The 21,350-nt window shown below is 44.0% G+C and overlaps 1 protein-coding gene, 1 long non-coding RNA gene and 1 pseudogene across 2 annotated transcripts; 1 reads left to right on the top strand and 2 right to left on the bottom strand.

The window, feature by feature from the left end:
- Positions 1–802: 802 nt before the first annotated feature.
- On the bottom strand, positions 803–1,936 carry LOC136488301 (uncharacterized). The gene has a single exon (XM_066485284.1). The coding sequence runs from the start codon at positions 1,934–1,936 to the stop codon at positions 803–805; it is 1,134 nt and encodes a 377-aa protein (XP_066341381.1).
- A 192-nt stretch (positions 1,937–2,128) lies between these two features.
- On the bottom strand, positions 2,129–2,686 carry LOC136487442 (uncharacterized). The gene is made up of 3 exons (XR_010767255.1): positions 2,550–2,686; positions 2,387–2,471; positions 2,129–2,287 (listed from the first exon to the last, which is right to left on the bottom strand). It is a non-coding gene; the product is annotated as an uncharacterized lncRNA (long non-coding RNA).
- A 2,368-nt stretch (positions 2,687–5,054) lies between these two features.
- The window catches only part of LOC136488300 (uncharacterized), a 36,567-nt pseudogene continuing 20,271 nt past the window's right edge, over positions 5,055–21,350 (top strand).

The raw sequence follows: 21,350 nt of genomic DNA, 5'->3' as shown, positions 1-21,350 counted from the left end.
GACACCATATCCACTAAATACAATATAAATAGTTTCAAAAGCCATACCGATAATTGAAATATATGCATAATAGAGTACCAAAGACTTACTATGTTATTTTGCTGATGTTTTTATTCGACGCTTTCGAAGGGACATAAATGTCTCAATTATATCATCTTCATCAACTTCAAAGAAAATGTCTCGCTCAATGAAAGTGACTAGACAATCATCCAAAAGACTATCTCCCATCTTATTTTGTAACTTTGTTTTCACTAAAACCATTGCAGAAAATACCCTTTCAACACTTGTCGTTGCCACGGGTAGAAGCAATACCAATTTGAGAAGCTCATAAACCATATCATACACTTTATGCCTCCTTGTTTGAACAAGCTTAATTGAGAGATCAACAATATTTTCTAGACCTTTGAATCTATCATCCTGCCTCATGTCATCAATATAATTATCTAGCTGCAATTCAAGTCTGAGCAAATTATTATTTGAGAAATCCTTTGGGTAGAACTCAGCTAGTATGCGTAGCTTCTTTGCATCAAAATACTCAAATGAATTAGAAGGATTGAAGGTTGCCATACAAGACAACAACTCCATATTAATCTCATCAAACCGATTATCAAGTTCTTGACTTATTTGATCAATGACACCAATATATTCTTCTCTTCTGAAGTGATCATCATTGGTTTGCTTTCGAGCACGAGCTTTCTTTGTTGATTTGCCGTAAGGAACATAATCACCATCCATAGCAGGAACATCAACACCATGTTTATCACAAAATAAAGTGACCCTCTCAAGAAAATTATCCCAACCATCATACCTCAATTCTTGCATTTTTTTTCTTTGCCACGTTAACAAGTGATATTGCATTAAGAATATCTTGCTCCCTTCTTTGCAAACACTCAGATAACTCATTTGTGTATCCAAGAATAATATACATTAAGTGTGCAAAGAAAATAAACTCAAAGGTCTCAAATGCTCCAGTCACAAAATGTATTTTGGTCCAATCATCCTTATATGTCGGATCATCCCCAAGATTAACCAGTACATCATGGATTGATTCATACATAGTAATGATGTTGCATATAGTTTTGTAATGAGATCCCCATCGAGTATCTCCAGGCCTAGGTAAACCCATCTCTTGATGTAATCCAGTTCCAGATACAATTTCACCACAGTCAAGTGCTTTCTTCACATTCTCAAGCCGAGCATTTCTAAGCATGTCATGACGCTTACAAGAAACTCCAACAATATTCAACAAGATAGATACTTGATCAAAAAATGAACTGTAATCAGTATTTCCCTTAGCAACAGCAACAAGAACCAATTGGAGTTGATGAGCAAAACAATGAATATAATAAGCAGAAGGTGATTCTTGCATGATCAGTGTTTTCAACCCTTTAATATCTCCTTTCATGTTGCTAGCCCCATCATATCCTTGACCACGGATTTGAGTCAAACTCAAGCCATGACTAACAAGTAAAGCTTCAATTGCATTCTTTAGTGATAAAGAAGTAGTATCATCTACATGAACAACTCCAATAAAATGCTCACATGGCCTTCCCAGTTTATCAACATAACGCAAGCAAAGAGCTAGTTGTTCTTTATGTGATATATCACTAGACTCATCTGCTAAAATTGCAAAGGGCTCATCACCAAGTTCTTCAATTATTTTCTTTCTAGTTTCTAGGGCACAACAGTGAATAATTTGTTTTTGTATGTCTGGGCTAGTTAATGTACAGTTACCTGGAGCATTGTCCAAAACATACTTGTTTACTTCTTCACTATTTCCGGCAAGAAATTTCAAAAGTTCAATGAAGTTCCCTCTGTTGCTAGATTCTTCACTTTCATCATGTCCACGAAATGCCAACCCTTGATGCAAAAGAAACTTGATACACCTAAGTGAATTGGCGATTTTGTCCTGAAATCTTTGTTTTCGGAAAATCATGTGCAAAAGGTTTGAATGGACCTTTAGTAATATATGCTCTTCGAATTGCATCTTGATCATTAACAGGATAACTAAGAATGGGACGTCTTTCACCTGGATCATGTGGAAGGCGATTGATGTCATAAACTGGTGGCAGTGAAGATGGCTGTGCTGGTGGCGGTGGCGGTGGTGGCGGTGGTGGCCGTAGCATACGATTTTCAATTTCCTCAACTACTCTCTCATCAGTCTGTTCTTCCACCATAGGTACAACCGGATCAGGAGAGCGATTAGAAGTAGCACCAGCTGCCGCTGCCTTCCTCTTTGCTTCATGCTTCTTAAAAAGAGATGCAATGTCCCCGTTTCTCTTCATAACTGTTGATTGCAAAAATATTACAAAGAACACAATGCCAAATAATTAAATAAATTGTGCTTGCATGATTGGACTGACATATGTGATTATGGATCACTCACATGATACGAGTACTGAACAAAAAATCAATCTAGGTCAACTCCGATGTTGGGAAAAATCCTCCACCTTGCTGTGTGATAGATGATCCTATAATTTTAGCGCTAAGCAATTAGCAATTAAAGTACACATGATTTTTTTTTAAAAACAAAGAACAAAAAATGTCACCTGAACGGCTGGACAATTCTGATGCCGATGCTTCTCGTCTGTCAGTCTGTGTGCCTGTGCCTTTGCTTTCAATCGGACGAGAAGACACAAGGACGGGCGGCTGGCGGCTGGTGGCTGGCGACTGACGGACGGAGTATTGGCGTCGGCGACAGTCTCGGCGATTGGCGTAGGGCACGCCGGCACGGCGCCGCACGCCGAACTCGCGAAGACTCGAGGCGATCGAAGTCCAACCGTTCGCTGCGCCGCTGCCTCGATCCGTCCACGGTCCACCGTCTGATTTGGCGTAGCTGGCCGCATGGGCCGTGTCCGCGTGGGCCTGACGGACGCTTGCTTGCACTCGCGAGTCGGCCTGCTTGCTCGTGCCTCGCTGATTCCTTGGTCTCGTAAATGAGGGATTTTTTTTTTTTGATAAATACGTATATGTGCTCCACTTCACGCCGGAAACACAGGGTATGCTGGAGCATATACAGCATACCCTGTAGCTCCGCCCCTGTTGGCCGTAGGCTCATCAGAGCGTCAAAGCGACGAAGAGGAAACAGCCTCAGCATTTTCGTACTGGGATGGTTGCGCTAGCCTCTAGGCTATATATGGCGATGACAATAATGGCGGCTGCGTGCTTGCGTTGGTAGCCCTAGGTAGGTTACTAGGTTAACGATGAATAAGGTGATTTAGGGGGTGTTTGGTTGCATGGACTAAATTTTAGTCCATGTCACATCGGACGTTCGGATGCTATTTAGGAGAACTAAATATGAGTTAATTATAAAACTAATTACATAGATGGAGACTAATTTACGAGACGAATTTATTAAGCCTAATTAATCCGCCATTAGCACATATTTACTGTAGCACCACATTGTCAAATCATGGACTAATTAGGCTTAAAAAATCTGTCTCGCAAATTAGCCACAATCTGTGCAATTAGTTATTTTTTTATCTATATTTAATACTTCATGCATGTGTCCAAACATCCGATAGGATAGGGACTAAAATTTTCCTGTAGTAACCAAACATGGCCTTATACGGTACCTGATGTCCTGATAGCATCACAGCAGTACATAATTGATAACTGGGCCTCTGCCAGCTCATGATAGCTACTTAGCATTTTTTAGGGCAACTACTTCTTTAAAAAAAAACTTGTTTATCTTAAACAGACTATCTAGAAGATAGGTCTGCACAAAAATACTACGACGATGGTTGGATATCAATTTACATATCTATATTTTTAGATACGGATGCTGAATGCACGCGTGTTTATAATCTACTGAACACACGCACACGTACACGTCCTATCGCTATGTTAGCACTTTTGAAAGGCTGAGCCAGCAAATCTAGCGATTGACAAACACACCATATGCACCTTGCTATCGATGACTAGTAGATCTCGAGCTGAAAAAATAGCACACATTTAAATCATGCAATAAATTTAGAAAAGTACAAGCACATTCCATCGATAGCCAACAGATCTCAAGCTGAAAAAATAGCACATTTAAATCTAGAAAAATGCAAGTACGTAGCCAACGTATGCTGTGGCCGCGGTGCGGCGAGGGCCACCATGATAGCAGGAGGTTGTACGTCGGGACGAGGAGCGAGGACACGGGGCCACCAGGTGTTGAGTGCCAAGCCTACCACCCCTTGCCAGGGGTTGTAGGGGGATGCCCACTGTGGCGAGAGGGGTGGGGTTGTCGCCCGGCATAGGCTGGCGCCGACTAGTGTCCTGCTTGCGCTTCTTGCGACGATTGCCTTGCGGTCACCATGATTGGGGCCGGTGGCTGCAGGGGTGGGCGCGGGCGGTGGAGGCACCGACGTAGATTTGGTGGAGGTGTCACGCGCCGCAAGGAGGGCCGTCTAGGCCTCCATCTGTAGGGAATGCTTGATGCGATGTTCTTCCTGCACCAGGTAGGATTTAGCGTACAGGAACAACGGTGGCGGCGTCATGGTGGAGAGCACGACAATGGCTCGACTGAATTTGTTGTTTAGCCCGCGAAGGGTGTTGATGACGAGCGCCGGGTCGGAGACGGCGGCGCCATAGTCGTAGAAGGTGTCGGAGAGGCTGTGGAATTCCTGCTGGACGATTTGCTTCAAATTTTGCTGGGCCGGCCAAAATGACACAGTTTTGGTCATTTTGAAGCTGTTGAAGCTGTTGTAATTGTAACTACTAGGCTCCGTCGCTTTCACACCACTGTGTACAAGTGTTTGCGTAGGTACTATAACTCAAAAAAGAAAGAAAGAAAGAAACTGGCCTGACCAGCGTACACTGTTTGGGCTAAGTGGTTTAGACGGGCTGGATGATTTCCTTCAACTTTTGCTGGGCCGGCCAAAATGACACAGTTTTGTTCGAGGCTTCCAGCGCAACTAATCACTCCCTAAGTCCTAACCATATCAACCTAGGGCTAGGACTCACCTCGTTGGAAGGCAGCCGCCAATCCGCCATTCGTGATCGAGCACCATTACCTGCTTCGTCACCGACTCACCGCCGGCTTACACCAAAAACCATCCCTAGCCAGTATGAATCTTGTGACACGACTTGCTGTGGGTGGCCTCCACGGATCCAGGCACCTCTTCGCACGCGGTGGTTCCCTCGGCCAACGGCGGTCGATCCATCATCTCGTCCCATGTTTGGGCCGGCCGAGCGAGCCATCAGATGATTCTCCGGCGGCCACCGCCGCCAAAGACCCAAGCTGGGTTCTGCTGGACTCCGGTAACTGCCGCAGGGTCGTCCGAGACGACGACTCCATGGCTGCCGACAACAAAACCCTGGCGGAGTCCCGCACCTCCACGGGGCAGCACCACCACTTGCACGTTTCGTTCCACCTTGCGGCGCCCAAGCGATCTCCTTCCTCTGCTACGATTACGCGGGTACCGTGCCCAATAAAGAGAACATCCTTGAACTTGCTGTCATCGCAGCCCACGGCGATTCCATCCTCTTGCGAATGACGCGGGGGCGGCGTGACGGCCGCTGTATGCCGCCCACGTTCGACCATTTCGTGTACAGGGCAGGCACCGGCACGAGGCCGCCGTCGCTGACTCTACTCCCGGGCCTGAACTTTCCCAGGAAGTACGGCCGCCCCCGCTTCCTGCTGGACGAGGACACTGGCGTCCTGCGACGAGGAGAGGACGACCTCCTGGTGGCTCAGCTTGACACCGGGCAGCATGACGACCGACCGGACCTGGCCAACCTCTGTGTTCTTCGTCTCGGGAGGAGCGAGTGGGAGCTCAAGCGTGCAGTGCCCATCGTTCATGATGGGATCGTTGACAGGCCCCGACATGACCATCCCTGTGGGTGACCGGTTCCTGTGCTGGGTCAGCTACGACTACGACATAGGCCTCGTCGTGTGCGACATGGCGGAAGAGGCGAGCCCCAAGCTGCGCGCGGCACGTACGTCTACCTGTGTACTTCGATCCAAGCTATTACACCAATGACCTACCTCCCCTGAGTGATTCCAAGGGCATGGGAGCTGCTGGCCCTGGTGCTGTGAGGTTCGTCGCCATCGAGCCCCGCTGCTGCTGCTGCGGTCGCCTTGGGAGGAGCTCGTGCGCACGCTCCCGCTTTGCCTTCACGCTGACCACGTGGACACTGACCCTGACGATGGACGAGCCAATGGCGTGGGCAAAGGACGGCGTGCTCGACTGCGAGGAGCCCTGGGCGACGCCGGGATATGAGGGCCTGCCGCGCGTGCACCTGCAGTCCCCCGTCGTGAGCATAGACCCCGACGTCGTCTGCTGCAAGGTTGTCACCGGCCGCCGTCTCCACCGACCCATGGAGAAGACACCTTCATTTACCGGCAAAAATTTAATGATTTACTGGCAAAACTTGAAAAGGAACCGGGAATACAAGACATGTTTGGTGTAGTAGGCACTGCCATGCATTTGCTTTTCGAATATTAGCATCTTGTTATTGCCAGAGGTTTATTCCATGGCAAGTGGTTACTCTTTGTCGAATTGAATTCTCTTTCATGTTTAGGCTGAAAAAATCTAGTCTCTCCGATGGGACATTGTCAAATTATTTTCTTTTGACCAAAACATTGTCAAATTATTGCCTACATTGTCTAAAATTATGGATGCCAAAGTCATCATAAAATAAATTATAGTTCTTAAGTTTCATATAATGGGGAAAATATAAATAGACGTGTAGCTTGCATCTCAGGTGTATGGAACTTACATTATAATGGGGAAAATATAAATAGACTTTGGTGGGTTCACTTGCTAGTAAAAGATTAAAGAATAAGATTTCACTTAAACTCAAAGTTTTGCTTTGGCTAGCATAGACTTCGAATAGGGGTCGTCACTTTAAAGAAAAGTGGAAGGAGAGTATATATGATCTATATCCGGTGTAGCAAGACAAACGGTGGATCATATCTATATCTATACTATAAAAGAGCGAAGGAATTGAAAAATAGCTCTCACCTAAAGTTTCATATCCACCTTATTCGAGGACCCTCATGATTTATATCTTTAAATCTAACCGGAAGATGTTAATCTAATGGTGGGCCATGTATATAAAAAAAAGGTCTTACAGTCACGTCTTACGCGTTCCTGCCACGTAAAACCACTCCGTCGCCCTCCCTCACCATGTTTTTTTTAACAAATAGTTCTCCAACCTGCTCGCCATACCCACGTCGCCCCTCCCAAGTCCCGACCACCCAGAATTGCTTTTCGCGGTTGTCCTATATTAAAGAATCAATAACAAAATTGGATTTTCCCCTCACGTAATCCTCCTCTTCCTGTAGTCCTAAAATAAAACCTCACGTATACCGGACCTCGGCACGGACTCACGTACGCGCAGCAGGAAGATCAGGAAGTCCACCACCTCCTTCCGGGCCTCCGCATACAGCACGTGCCGTGAACGCGGCCGGCGGGCGGCGCCACCTTCACATCTATAGCTGTCGACCTGCCGTCGTGGACACCTTCAGCTCTCTGCCTGACACGTCACAAGATTAGAGCTTCATCTGCGGGTCCCCAACGGCCGGCGCCGCCTTCACGCCTGTAGCTGCCGACCTACCGTCGTGGACACCTTCAGCTCTCTGCCTAATACATCAGAAGATTGATTAATGCAGGTATACAATTATTTATTTTTGTGTTGATATGAACTAATAAAGATTGATTACGATCTAATAAAGATTGATTAATATAATATGCGATGCATGTTTATAAAAATTATTCTGACCTCTCTTTCAACTACATGTTTCTAAAAAGTAATCTACTCTTTTCCGACTTGCATGTTGCAACTAAAATGACCTCTCTTTCAACTATCTGTTTCTAAAAAGTAATCTATTTTCCGACTTGCAAGTTGCAACTAAACCTCAATTGCTTAAAATTTTGTCACTTGACTCTATAACATATTTCCAGTTTATGCATTTAACTTTAATTTTTTGTTTCACCATTGCTTTAAAATTCCTTGATTGCAGTGCTCCATATTAACAATATAAACAAGACAACCTAAACCTTGTTATGGCTTCGACCACAAGACAAGATGGTAATCTGACCACAACATCAGATGGCAATGTTCAAGGTGGTATGTTATTTGGTTTTTAAAAAACAGTCTGTTTGGATTATTTATTTCAAAATCAATTAACCTTTTCGAATATTTGTTAGAGGATGAAGTCGGCTTGGAGAATATAAATTCAATAAGATGTAAAAGGAAACGTGAAGCATAAGCTACTGATGTAATGTCTTGTGATAAAGATGTTGAAAGACAGGCTAGAAACCGAGAATATTAGCGTAACTATCGCTGCACGGTTACGGGGTAAGGCTGATGGCAACCAAAAAGAACACCCTGATCCTGGCGTGATAATAGCGAAGCAACCAGGTTCGATTAAAAATAATGTTACTACAAAAAAATGACAAGTTAGATTTAGGTGATGACTTCTGAAGTAAAATATTGCAGTACACACCTTTGCTTTTCAGATTTTTTTTCACCTTTTCGGGGTCGCCAATGGGAGCTTCCTTTGATACCATAGCATCCTTTGACAACAAATATGGTTGCTCTGGTTCAACATAACATCTTGCTTCAGTATTGGAAAATACTAACCACGGCAAAAACATTAAACAAAACAAAGAAATTTACATTACAACCTGGATCTGTTTTATGTGATTTCCCCTTATGCTTTCCAGCAGGAGAAGTCTCGTTTGCCTCATCTTTTAAATTGGAGTCCTTCACTTGCATTGCACTGCTCACAAGCAAATAAAACAAATGACAGTCAGATCCACAATCTACTGAGTTTCAGCAGCAGCAAACTGTTAGGAGAGGAGCCTCACTATTCTCCTTCTTTTGCAAACGTTCCTTCAGTGGAGCACTGATTCATTTCTAGCTTAACTCTGATTTTCCTACCAGGAACAGGAAATCCATTCTTTTGTTGAATAGCTCGATCAGCATCTTGAACAGTTGCACTGGTATATACGGGAACACATTACATTAAACCATCGCTTAACAGTGTCAATAATGAATCAAAGTTTGTAGTCAGGATGACAAGAAAGTAGTCAATCAGTAACTTGGACTGAACTACATTATCATTGCTATTTTCTGCAGTAATGAGATGTTCAGAGTGTTCACTCAGATCCTGCTATGATAGCTTCTTCCATTTTTTTGAAAATTGTAGATCCACCACTACAATTCTTATTTTAGAAAGCTAATTTGCTTACGAAGTTTGGAAAGGAAAAGCATTTTTTTACAGATATTTCAGAAGCCCTTCTATATTTGCTGGAACTGAATAGTCTCTTATGATATTTAGTGTACCAACTATTGCTTAATGCTATTGTGTCATCTAAACTCAGAAAACTGCAATAGTATTTTTATTCAACGGCACTACAAAAGTATTTTGCAAGCACTAAAAAAGAATACCTACAACATATTGGTGGTGGACTACAATTTTCAACTTTGAAGAACGATGCAAATGATAACTGCCCTGTTCACTTCTCTTATAATCTGTCTTTTTCAGATTGTTTTTTCAGCCGGAACAGTGTTTTTCTCTCGCACCGAATCAGCCGGATCAGTGTTTCGGCTTGTTTTTTCAGCGAAGCGAACGGGTAAAAATATATAAGTACTAGAGTTTGGATGCTAATCATCTAAGTAACAAAGGAAAGTATAATGCAGTATGCCAACTGTCAGTGTGAGATACTAAATCTTTTCTCATCCCTGGTCCCGCTGTAGATGATGATGAGGAAGATTACGACAGTCAATGAGTCTGAGCGACTAAACTTACCACGAAATAGAGCGCGGCAAGGAGACGCGAGCTGCTAGAGCCACCACTGGACTCGCCGAGTAGGAGCCGAAGGTGCCCTTGTTGCCTCGCAGCCGAGAAGGAGGGCCTGCCCTGGTGGCCTCCGGACGGCGCGACCAGCAACGGCAACCAGCCCCGGCGGCCAGCAGGCATCGCGGCAAGACCCGGCGCAGCCCTGCCCCGGCGTCCGGCGGGCGGATCTACCAGCTCCGGTGGCCAGCCCCAGCGGAGGTGCTCAGCCCGGCACAACTTCTTCCCCGGCGGCCAGCCCCGACGGCGGTGCTCTGCACGGCTCGCATTCTTCCCCGACATCTACGGCAAGGAATCATGGCGGGATTGGACGATTGGAGCTGGGGCGGAGTACGGAGAGGAGCTCGAGAGAAATGGGGAAGACATTGAATTGGGATGCGCCGCTGTAGATAAATTTGTGCCGATAGGAGCAATTATGGAAGCTTGGGCCTTGACCTGCTCGCTGCTACCAGTGGGTCTGTGGGCTTTTGGTCCAATTAGAATTAGAAAATAGAATATATATATATATATATATATATATATATATATATATATATATAAAGTTGCTAAAAACTAACAGAGAGATTTAAAATTATGAAAGTAAAAAAAGAAATAGAATTCATCAAAACAAAAATAAATTGGATGCAAATACAAATGATTCACAAAAAAAATCCCATATATTGAAACGAAAAATAAAAAAAATAAATGAATTTATATACAACAAAATTTATAGATACAAGTATGAAAAAATGTTGGTTTCAAATAAACATAGAAATACTAAGATAAGATTATAACGGCAAGCAAGCTAGAAAATAGCAAATAAAAAATACAAATGTCTTATAAGAACGTACATGTCGCACGTGCATGTTAACTAGTCCTCTTTAAATGCATATTATCTCATTTTGTTTGGCAGATCTTTAGAAAGACCTTAGGGGCATCCCCGCGGGTATCCTGGCCTGATCCGCGAGTGGAGAGAGACCCGTGGCACTACTCCCCTCCGTGATCCACGAGCCCATTTGGATGCCCCACGGGCCAAAATAGACGCGTGCCTTTTCGGCCCTATCCTCTTCGATGCACGGGGAAGAAAAAAACATGTCCGCACTCGTGTTTCTCTATCTCGTCCCCCATCGCTCTTCTCTCTTACAAGCGCGTCGCGCCGTCGCCTGCTCGCCCTCGCCTCGCAGAGGTAAGCCATGGCGTCTAGGGTTTGTGCGCCTCCCATCTCCTACTCGTGCATCTCCCATCTTCGCTCCCTTTGTCTCCTGGCCATCCGTTCTTGATTTCTAATCCGTCTTCCTCGCAGAGCACGGCCATGGGGGCTAGGGTTTAAGTGCCGCCCGTCACTGCTCCCATCGCCACCCGTCGCCGCACGGCCAAGTGCCACCCTCGTCGCGTCAGTGCCTGCACCTGCTATATCCACGACATCCACCCCTTGTGTGGTCTTCTAGCAGGTTGGACGCCTGCTGCTCTTGTTCTGTTTCTCGTTAGATCTACGGGTGTTTATGAATTGTGTGGTGCTTCTTGCCATATCTGGTGTTTTTCTTCTTCTATATGTTTCCTTAGTTCTGTCGTGGAGATCGTGCAATTTGACCCCGAACCATAAGTTGCGAGTACCCCCATTTGTATGAGATTTTCTTTTTTAGCGGAACAGTAGGTTAATGGCTTTGAATGCATAGGTTAAAACATCATGAGTAGCTGCTCATACAAATGCTGACAGAAATTTTGTCTGCAGTTCTTCTGTGGCTGCTGACAGTAGCCTGCATCAAGGCTGTATGAACCTCTATAGTATTTATGCTTATGTGTACAATTACTAGATGTCAATCTTCTTAACCATCAACTGTATGAAGATAATTTTCATCATTATTCCAACCTTCTGTGATGACAAATTGTTTGTTAATGCAAGTTTGAGTGTGCAGCGCTCATGTGAAGAGGCACCATCAAGATGAAGTACCATCATCAAATGTGCTAAGAGATCAGATTGTCATGATGTTTTTATGTTTATTTCTTGCTTGAACCGGATGTAGCTACATGTCTTGCCTTAATTTCATCACTACTAGAAACTCGAATACTTCCGTATGTGCAAAAGCCCACAGAAAAATGTTAATACCAACAAAAAAAAATCCAACGGTGTAACGTCAGAAAATAACCCACAGAAATAGAATGACAGAAAAATCAATTTTTTCTGTCGGTTCGCCATCAGAAACAATTTTTCTGTCGGTCTTACACGCACAGAAAATTTGTGTTCGGCCAGATTAAAAATAAAATTTTTGTGCATTATTCCTTACAGAAAAAAGGAAAACCCGACAGAAATTGTCCCGTCAGAGTTGCAGAGCTGCACTCACTGGAAAAAAATTTATTTTTCTCAGCAAATTGGATACAATAATTATTTGGAAACAGTAGCAACAACATATTAAAATATGGACTGTCCATACAATAATTTCATCATAACATATAAAGATTAGGTCCAAATGTTCAACACATTCATTCATAGCATCCAGGCTACATGTAGATGATGTCCAAATGTTCCGGCATCAATACATTCAAAAGCATTACCATCTCATCACAACAGTTCAAGAATTTGACTACTGATAACTACTGCACTACTATGCTGACAACCAGATAGATGTTGCTACCATTGAAAATGAGCAGCTCTTAGCTCTTTCATTGCTGCTCCTATCGATTTGCAAATAAAGCACACTAAGCAAGATAATATCAACTTGGCATACACCAGGTAGTAAGCACAACTTTGTTCCAGGTAATAACTTGGCAGCTAACTTCCAGATGTCAAACTGCAAACCTTCCTAAATTCTAGATGTCAAACTGCAAACATTCCTAAATTCCTAAGGTAGAAAGCAAAAAATTGGACTCCTGACTACATAGACAAACACATAGAATGTTCCACAAAATCTTAGGAATGTTCACCTAATTACAAAATCGTTGCTCCTTACCGCATATGTTCCACAAATTCTGAATAAAGGGTACTGAACAAAGATTTAACAGATTTAATTTTCTTTGTGTTGCGTATACTACTGAACACAGTTTTATTTTCAACAAATACTAAGTGCTAACACCAAGGCACATCTGTTATTCTAAATAGCATCACACTATGCAGAGTTGCAGACTGGTGTTGAATGATAGAGCTAACTGACATTTAGGTAATGGGAAAATCATAGCAAGAAGCATAAATTATTTAATCGCTGATTTTCTCTACACCGATTCTTTAATCACAGCAAGAAGCACATACATACTACAATTATAAAATCTCATGGATCTCCCTTGCTTGTATGCACATCCAGTTTGCTTGAACAACTACTAGAAAAAGAGGCACAACTTGACATTTGGGCAGCTATTTACAACTACATACAACTCTGTTTCGCACAACAAGAATGGGGGAGAATGGGATGCACATACCTGATGGGAGCTCGTCACCGGCAAAGGGCCCGATGGAGGAGGCGGCATGGAGAAGAAGGGCTGCCATATCATGGATCTGGCTAGAGCTCATTGTGATGCACATACCTGATGCACATACAAGGTTACAAGATGTGAATGACCTGAGCTACTAATTTCCAAATAAGGCAATCTAAATGAAAAAATAAACATCAACGAAATTTCTAAACTCTATGTAAGGAAAATGGACCCTTGGCCTATTTACTTTGGATTTTAGTGTTTGATGACCAACACAACCAAATTGGACTAATGAATTTGCAAGTGATTGTTTTGTAGTTCAATAGGGTGCAAGACGTGACTTGGACGAAGGCAACGTGATGATCCGATGGTAAACACCATAAGCAAGACCTTAGAAACACAAGGAAATACCCAAGATATCAAGCAAAGTCCAAGCACGAAGATAGGAACCAAGCCGTACGCAAGATCACAAAGATACGAGCTCATAGAGGTGACCGGACGTTGGACCGGATGCTGGAGGAAAGCAACCGGATGCTCGGATCAAGTGGCTCGGCAACAGGCATCAGCAGCAGCGACCAGACTCTAGATCGGATGTTGGCGGCAAAACGACCTAACGTAGGACAGCAGAGTCCAATCGAGTACAAAGAGGTTCCAGAGCGGCGAAACTGTGACCGAACGCGTCTGGTGGCAGGTGACCAGACGCTGGCAGCGTCCAATCAGTTGATCACGGCTCCAACGGTTAGGACAACCAGATACGTCCGGTCAGGACGTGATCAGCGTCCGGTCAGTAGTAGAAAAGCGGGACTTCATCCCCAACGGCTACTTTCTCAGTGGGGCTTATAAATACAAACCCCAGCCGACCAAATGAGATGAGTGGAGTTGAGGAAACATATCAAGGGTGTTGATACACTATTTTAGTGATCTCCACTTGCATAGTGCTTAGTGATTCATTTGGTGATTAGCGTAGGTGCTTTGCAAAGTGCTTAGGTCGATTAGACCACTGCTTATGCGCTTGCTCTAGGTTTAGGCCTAGTGTTTAGTGAGGTTTGCATACCTCTTACTACCCGGTGCTTGCACGCACCATTGTTGTACATCAGAGGGCTTGTAGTCTTGCGAGATCACACCAACCACGTTTGTGGTGTGACTGTCACCGTGTACTGGAGGGAACAAAGCCTATGGTGTTTTGGCTGGAAGCTTAATAGTGAAGATGACAGGGAGCATCCAGGAGAGGCTTGCCGAAAGGCACGTCGGAGACCCACTTGCACGTGGGGAAGGCCCAAGGCTATCCTTGAAGTTACCCAACCGGGAGCTTGGCCCTTGCGAGGGATTCCTGGCGAGGGGCTCCAACGAGGACTAGGGGGAAGCTTGCGCGCTTCACGATACCTCGGTAAAAATACCAGAGTCATCAACGGGAGTTTGCATATCTCTACCTTGCTCTTTAGCTTCCGCATTTATATTCATTGTATTACATCTTTTTGTGGTAGAGATAGCAACACACTAGCAAAACTGTACTTGCATATTTAGATAGTTTATCTTTTGCATAGGTTTTGCTAAGGTTAAAAAAAAGAGGCCATAGTTTAGAGTTAGAATTTTAAGTTGGCTAATTCACGCCCCCCTCTTAGGCGTCACGGTCCACTTCAATTGGTATCAGAGCTGGTTGGCTCAATTTAGACCTTTGGCTTAACCGTCGTTGAGCCGACGTCATTTAGAGTGGTTGGGATGGATACCTCTAGGCCTCCGTACTTTGACGGCACTAACTTCCCTTATTATAAAGCTAGAATGGCTTGCTACCTTGAGGTGGTTGATTTGGGAGTTTGGAGAATCACTTGTGATGGGATGAAACCCATTAAGAATCCCGATAAACCCACGAAGAGTGAAGAAAAGGAAATTCATTTCAATGCTAGAGCTAAAAACTGCTTGTTTGAATCATTTAGTATGGATGTGTTTAACCAAGTGTTCACTTTAAATACGGCACATGAAATTTGGTTAAAACTTCAAGAGCTCCATGATGACACATCTAATGTCCGTGAGCAAAAACATTGTCTAGCTAAACAAAATTTTGATTCCTTTACAATGAATGATGATGAGCTTGTTTACGATATGTATTCACGTTTGAATCTAATTATCAATGAGCTCCATTCAATAGGACTAACAAAGCTAGATGATGTGGACATTGTGAGGAAGATCATCTTCGTGCTACCACAAAAGAAATACACAAGCATCATCACCATCCTTCACAACATGGAGGACTTGAGCACCATGACCCCGGGCATAGTCATTGGCAAGATAGTGGCATTTGAAATGTCATGTAAGATGGGTCAAGAAGAAGCCTCTTCATCAAGCAAAAGCAAAGCTCTCACATGTAGCGAGAAAAAGGAGATGAAGGGCAAGCAAGTTGAGACAAGCTCAAGCTCAAGCTCCTCAAGTGAAGATGATGATGATGATGATGATGATGATGATGATGATGATGATGATGATGATGATGATGATGATGATGATGAATCAAGTGATGATGATCAATCTTCCTCCTCCACCTCCAACCTTGATGAAGAATCAAACTAATCAACAAGGTGGAGAAGATGATCCAAAGGCTCAATGTCAAGGGTGTGCCCATCCAAATCTAAGATCTCATTTTCACCAATCAAAGAAATGAGCAAAGAAAAAGAGGATGCTATGGATGCGGCGAGTTGGGGCACTTTGTGGAAGTTTATCCAAATAAGCCCACACCCAAGACAAAGAAGAAGGCGTGCAAGAACCAAGCCCTCACATCAATAAGGTCATGGGATGATTCTTTAAGTGAAGAAGAACACCATCACAAGAGGTGAGGCCGCAAGCACTCATCATCAAGCTCTTCTCGTGTGTGCCTTATGGCACGAGGTAACAAAAGCTCATCCTCTAGTGAGAGTGATAGTGATGATGAAATACCTTCTTATGATGAAATTGTGCAACAAAATATTAATTATGCTAAAGTTTACACTAGTCAACAAAAGAAGCTCGAAAAATTAAAAGAAAAGCTAGATAATTCACAAGAAGCATATCAAACTTTGCTTGAATAATATGAGAACTTTGCTAATCTCAATGTTGAACTATCTACTAAAATTGAGAAACTTGAGGCTAGTGCAACAACAAATGCATGCACAATCAATGATAAGCAACTTGTAAAGAAGAATGAAAAAACTAAAAGAAAAATTAGCTAGCTCACAAGATGCTTATAAAAGTTTGCTTGCTAAAATGAAAACCATGTGCAAACATTGTGATGAGCTAACTAATAAAGTTGCTAATCTTGAAGCCATCGGTACAACCCCCACCAAGGCATCTAAAAAGAAAAGCTCTATCTTTAACAAGCCTAAAAAGAATGCTTCTACTTCTTGTAATGATTTATGTTTAGACTCATCTTTGTGCAACCAAGTTTGTGTTGAGAAAGTTGTCTTTGATACATGCACATAAGAGGTTGCAAAGGAGAATGAGCAACTCAAGCAAGAAGTAGCTCGCCTCACCAAGGACTTGACTCAAGTGAAAGGCAAGACGAAGCAAGCCTAACTTCATCAAGATAACACCGTCAAGGGAGTGAAGAAGCTTGATGAAGGACAAACCATGGTTTGCTACGTATGCCACAAGGAAGGTCACAAGTCCTATGAGTGCAAGGTGAAGAATGGGGGAGGAGCAAAGAAGAAAGAGAAGAAGCAAACAAGCAAGCTCTCCAACACCTACACCAACAAGGTGGACAAGAAGGCCTTCACACCTTATCTCTTGAAGAAGAAGAAAAATGACAAGGTGGTGGCCATCAAGGTAAACAAGCAAGCTAATAATGGGGTCAAACGCTTTTGGGTGCCAAAGGAGATCATTTCCAATATGAAGAGCACCAAGAAGGTTTGGATCCCGAAAGGGAAGTGAGAAGTCCAATGGACTTCGGAGAATTTGGAGACTTGGCAAAGTATGGGTGCATTTCATGGTGTGCATCATGATGGATAAAATCATTGCCAAGTGGGTTAGTGAATACTATGGACCTAAATTCCTCTTCCCATGTTAGGTAACTAGATTCAATTTTCTTCAAGTAGTATCAATTTGCATTTCCTACAAGTGGTATTTCTTACAAATTGGTATCTTTAAGCATCTAGTTACTTTTCATGCCTATGTTTGCATTTGCATGGTTAAATCTTTTGTCATGCATACACTAGGTATATCTTATGGTAGGCTTGCTCGGTTTCATTCTTAATCCTTGGAGCAAACCTACATGGTTTAAAATTGTTTAGGAGCACGGCACATAGCTTGTCTTACAATTGTTCATCTAATATGTGCCAAAGTCCAAATTGTAGATAATTTCCCCCGAATATCATCTTCGAAAATGATCATCACATTCATGTGATGTCATCTTTCAAGTGGTATTATTGATTCTAAATCAATGTGCATGTCTTCTACAAGTATTCCACACTTGTGTGCACAAATTTAGGGGGAGGTTACTCTACAAGTTGGATGCTTTGAGACTAACACCTTTTCAAGCTTATCATGTGTGTAGTAGTCTCATTGCAAGGAAAATGGAGTCCCCGGAGTTAAGCATTATACTTCAAATATTCACCACCTATTGCAAGTGGTAGAAATCAAATGTGTTTTCACATGTGGTATTTCTAAACCGATATCATCATGTTGATTTCATTTTGATATTTATATGCTTTCTCCATGCATTATATAGATTAAATTCCCTTGAGCAATAACTTGCAAACTATGCATATGTTTTGCCTTTACCATATGTATGCATACATTTAGGGGGAGCTTAGTCTATATAATGTGAGTCAAATTTTGTGACCTATTCCACTCTATAAACAAAGGATAACAAAGTTTGACCCTCCCTTGTGCTACTAATGTCTTCCTTTTCGGTGTTTGATTCCAAAGCGGGAAAATTTAGAGGACCAAAAGCAAACACTAATTTGTAGGACCAAAAGCTAGATCATAATAATTTATAAATGGTAATGGTCTGAGAAAGGGAGGATAGTGGATTATGGATTAGTCTATGAAATGGGGAGATTTTGTGGCTTAAATCCATAATACCACATGGGGATTTTTGCAAGGGCAAGATAAGTGTTCAAGTGGTATCTTCTAGTCTTACAAGTAGTATATCTTAGCATCATATAACCTTGCCCCTTGCATTGCATCCTAGCAAGTAGATAGTTTTTAAATTCCAAATTTTTATTATTTGCTTGCTTTGGTCGTGTTGTCATCAATCACCAAAAAGGGGGAGATTGTAAGGAAAATGGACCCTTGGCCCATTTACTTTGGATTTTGGTGTTTGATGACCAACACAACCAAATTGGACTAATGAATTTGCAAGTGATTGTTTTGTAGTTCAATAGGGTGCAAGACGTGACTTGGACGAAGGCAATGTGATGATCTGATGGTCAACACCATAAGCAAGACCTTAGAAGCACAAGGAAAGACCCAAGATATCAAGCAAAGTCCAAGCACGAAGATAGTAACCAAGCCGTACGCAAGATCACGAAGATACAAGCTCACAGAGGTGATCGGATGCTGGACCGGACGCTCCGATCAAGTGGCTCGGCAATAGGCGTCAGCAGCAGCGACCGGACTCTGGACCGGACGCTGGTGGCAAAATGACCTGACGTAGGACAACAGAGTCCGGTCGAGTACAGAGAGGTTCTAGAGCGGCAAAACTACGACCGGACGCGTCCAGTGGCAGGTGACCGGACGCTGGCAGCGTCCGATCATTTGATCGCGGCTTCAACAGTCGGGACGACCGGATGCGTCCGGTCAGGACGTGATCAGCGTCTGGTTAGTAGCAGAAAAGCGGGACTTCATCCCCAATGGCTACTTTCTCAGTGGGCTTATAAATACAACCCCAACTAGCCAAATGAGATGAGTGGAGTTGAGGAAACATATCAAGGGTGTTGATACACCATTTTAGTGATCTCCACTTGCATAGTGCTTAGTGATTCATTAGGTGATTAGCGTAGGTGCTTTGTGAAGTGCTTAGGTCGATTAGACCACCGCTTATGCGCTTGCTCTAGGTTTAGGCCTAGTGTTTAGTGAGGTTTGCATACCTCTTACTACCCGGTGCTTGCGTGCACCATTGTTGTACATCGGAGGAGCTTGTAGTCTTGCGAGATCACACCAACCGCGTTTGTGGTGTGGCCGCCACCGTGTATCGGAGGGAACAAGGCCCACGACATTTCGGCCGGAAGCTTGATAGTGAAGACGGTAGGGAGCATCCGGGAGAGGCTTGCCGGAAGGCTTGTCGGAGACCCACTTGCGCATGGGGAAGGCCCGAGGCTATCCACGGAGTTACCCGGCCGGGAGTTTGGCCCTTGCGAGGGGCTCCAATGAGGACTAGGGGGAAGCTTGCGCGCTTCTCGATACCTCGGTAAAAATACCAGAGTTGTCGATGGGAGTTTGCATATCTCTACCTTGCTCTTTAGCTTTTGCATTTACATTCATTGTATTACTCCTTTTTGCGGTAGAGATAGTAACACACTAGCAAAAACGTAGTTGCACATTTAGATAGTTTATCTTTTGCATAGGTTTTGCTAAGGTTAAAAAAAAGAGGCCATAGTTTAGAGTTAGAATTTTAAGTTGCCTAATTCAACCCCCCCCCCCCTCTTAGGCGTCACGGTCCACTCCACTCTACTTATCAACTACTTTACTATTAAGTATGCTACTAATCCATTGATCAACCATGTCCAGAAAGGCATATTTAAAACATGATAATTGTAAACCTGAGCCATATCATATTTCTTGTAGCCTTGTACCATTGCAGAGAAATATCAATGATTGCAAACTGCTTACCTGTTTGGCTTTATGTCATTGTTGACTTGATTATCCAGTTTCTAGCCGGTCTTTCTTATCATCTTCCATCTCACTATCTCTTCACTGTCCCTACAGATGCAGAGAATGAGACTACTGTGTTGCATATAAACCATAGAATGTTCCACCAAATATGACATGAAGTGATCACAAAGGAGAAAGAATATGAAATTCATGAAAATATGTAGGCAATGCTGAATCCATGAATCTATTCTGTGACGACACATTCAGTAAAAAAAATAAGTGCTAAAAATAGTTGACTTAACCACATTGATGCACAAACTCATGAGGTTTCCTTCTGTTAAGCAGCAGTTCCCAATCAATCAAACTACTAGTGTCTTTAGGATAGACTCACAGTGTTGAGGAGGCCTGGAGCTTTTTTCCCTCCCTGAATGAACTAGTCAATGTGCTGTGATGCCAATATTTTCCCTACCCAATGAACTCCTAGCTTAGTTGTAGGATCAAATTTGCCTAATAATTAATTTAGAAGGGAGGAGTGGAAGGCCACGCAGATCTAGTAGCAGTACCTGAGCAAAAAAAATAGAATACATTGATTTGTACCTCGCTCGTCGCCTCCATGCCATGGACCTGTGCAGAGAAGAGATGATGCCATGAGAGAGGGGTAGTGGGAGGAAGGGGATCGGAGCTTGCCTTGCTAGATGCTAGGGATGTTGTGGTAGCGGCATCCGCGGCTCATCGACCTCGACGTCAACAATCCCCAAGGGAGGAGCAGGGTTGCGCAACAGTGATAGGCACCGCCGGGAGCTGGGGGCCGCACATGCTGCCGGGGGCTGGGGGAGTCGTGCATGATGCCAGGGGGTAGGGGCTCGAGATCCGCCTCTTCCGCCATCTCCTCCTGGAGCAGCCTCTAGATCTCGCTGTGGGCAGGAACGTGCTCCGGATCTGGTGGCGGGAAAGGGGCAGCACGGACAACGTCACAGCCTAGCTAGGGGGTGGCCAGCCTAGCCAGGGCCTCTGTGGCGGAATGGGCAACAACGGCCGTGTGGCGCGTAGCTGCGGCCTGCCCGGCAGGCCGGCGGTGCGCCCATCCATCGTCGACCATCGGCGGCAGCGGCTGGCATGGCCAGCGAAGCCGGCTAGGGCATGGCAGCCTACCTAGTGCGAGGGCGTGCGATGCAGAGAGGAAGAGGAAGGGGCGCCGGTGCTGCACGAGGAGAAGCTGGGAGTAGGGGAGGTCGCCATGGGAGGAGCAGCAGGGAGCGGCGTCGACGTTGAGAGAGAGGGATCCCGCAAGAGTGAAGACCGAGACTCCGAGAGAGACCATGGGGTATGCACTGTGGTCAAGAGAAACTAGGGTTTAGGAGGGAAATAATATTCTTAACCATCGGATCGAGAG

This window comes from Miscanthus floridulus, chromosome 10 (genome assembly GCF_019320115.1).
Source record: "Miscanthus floridulus cultivar M001 chromosome 10, ASM1932011v1, whole genome shotgun sequence".
NCBI lineage: Eukaryota > Viridiplantae > Streptophyta > Magnoliopsida > Poales > Poaceae > Miscanthus > Miscanthus floridulus.
Note: the sequence above shows the minus strand (reverse complement) of the source record. Positions and strands in the feature narration are given on the sequence as shown.

Excerpts from the sequence above, each read along its gene's own strand:
- LOC136488301 (XM_066485284.1), bottom strand. The coding sequence starts at position 1,936 with ATGATTTTCCGAAAACAAAGATTTCAGGACAAAATCGCCAATTCACTT.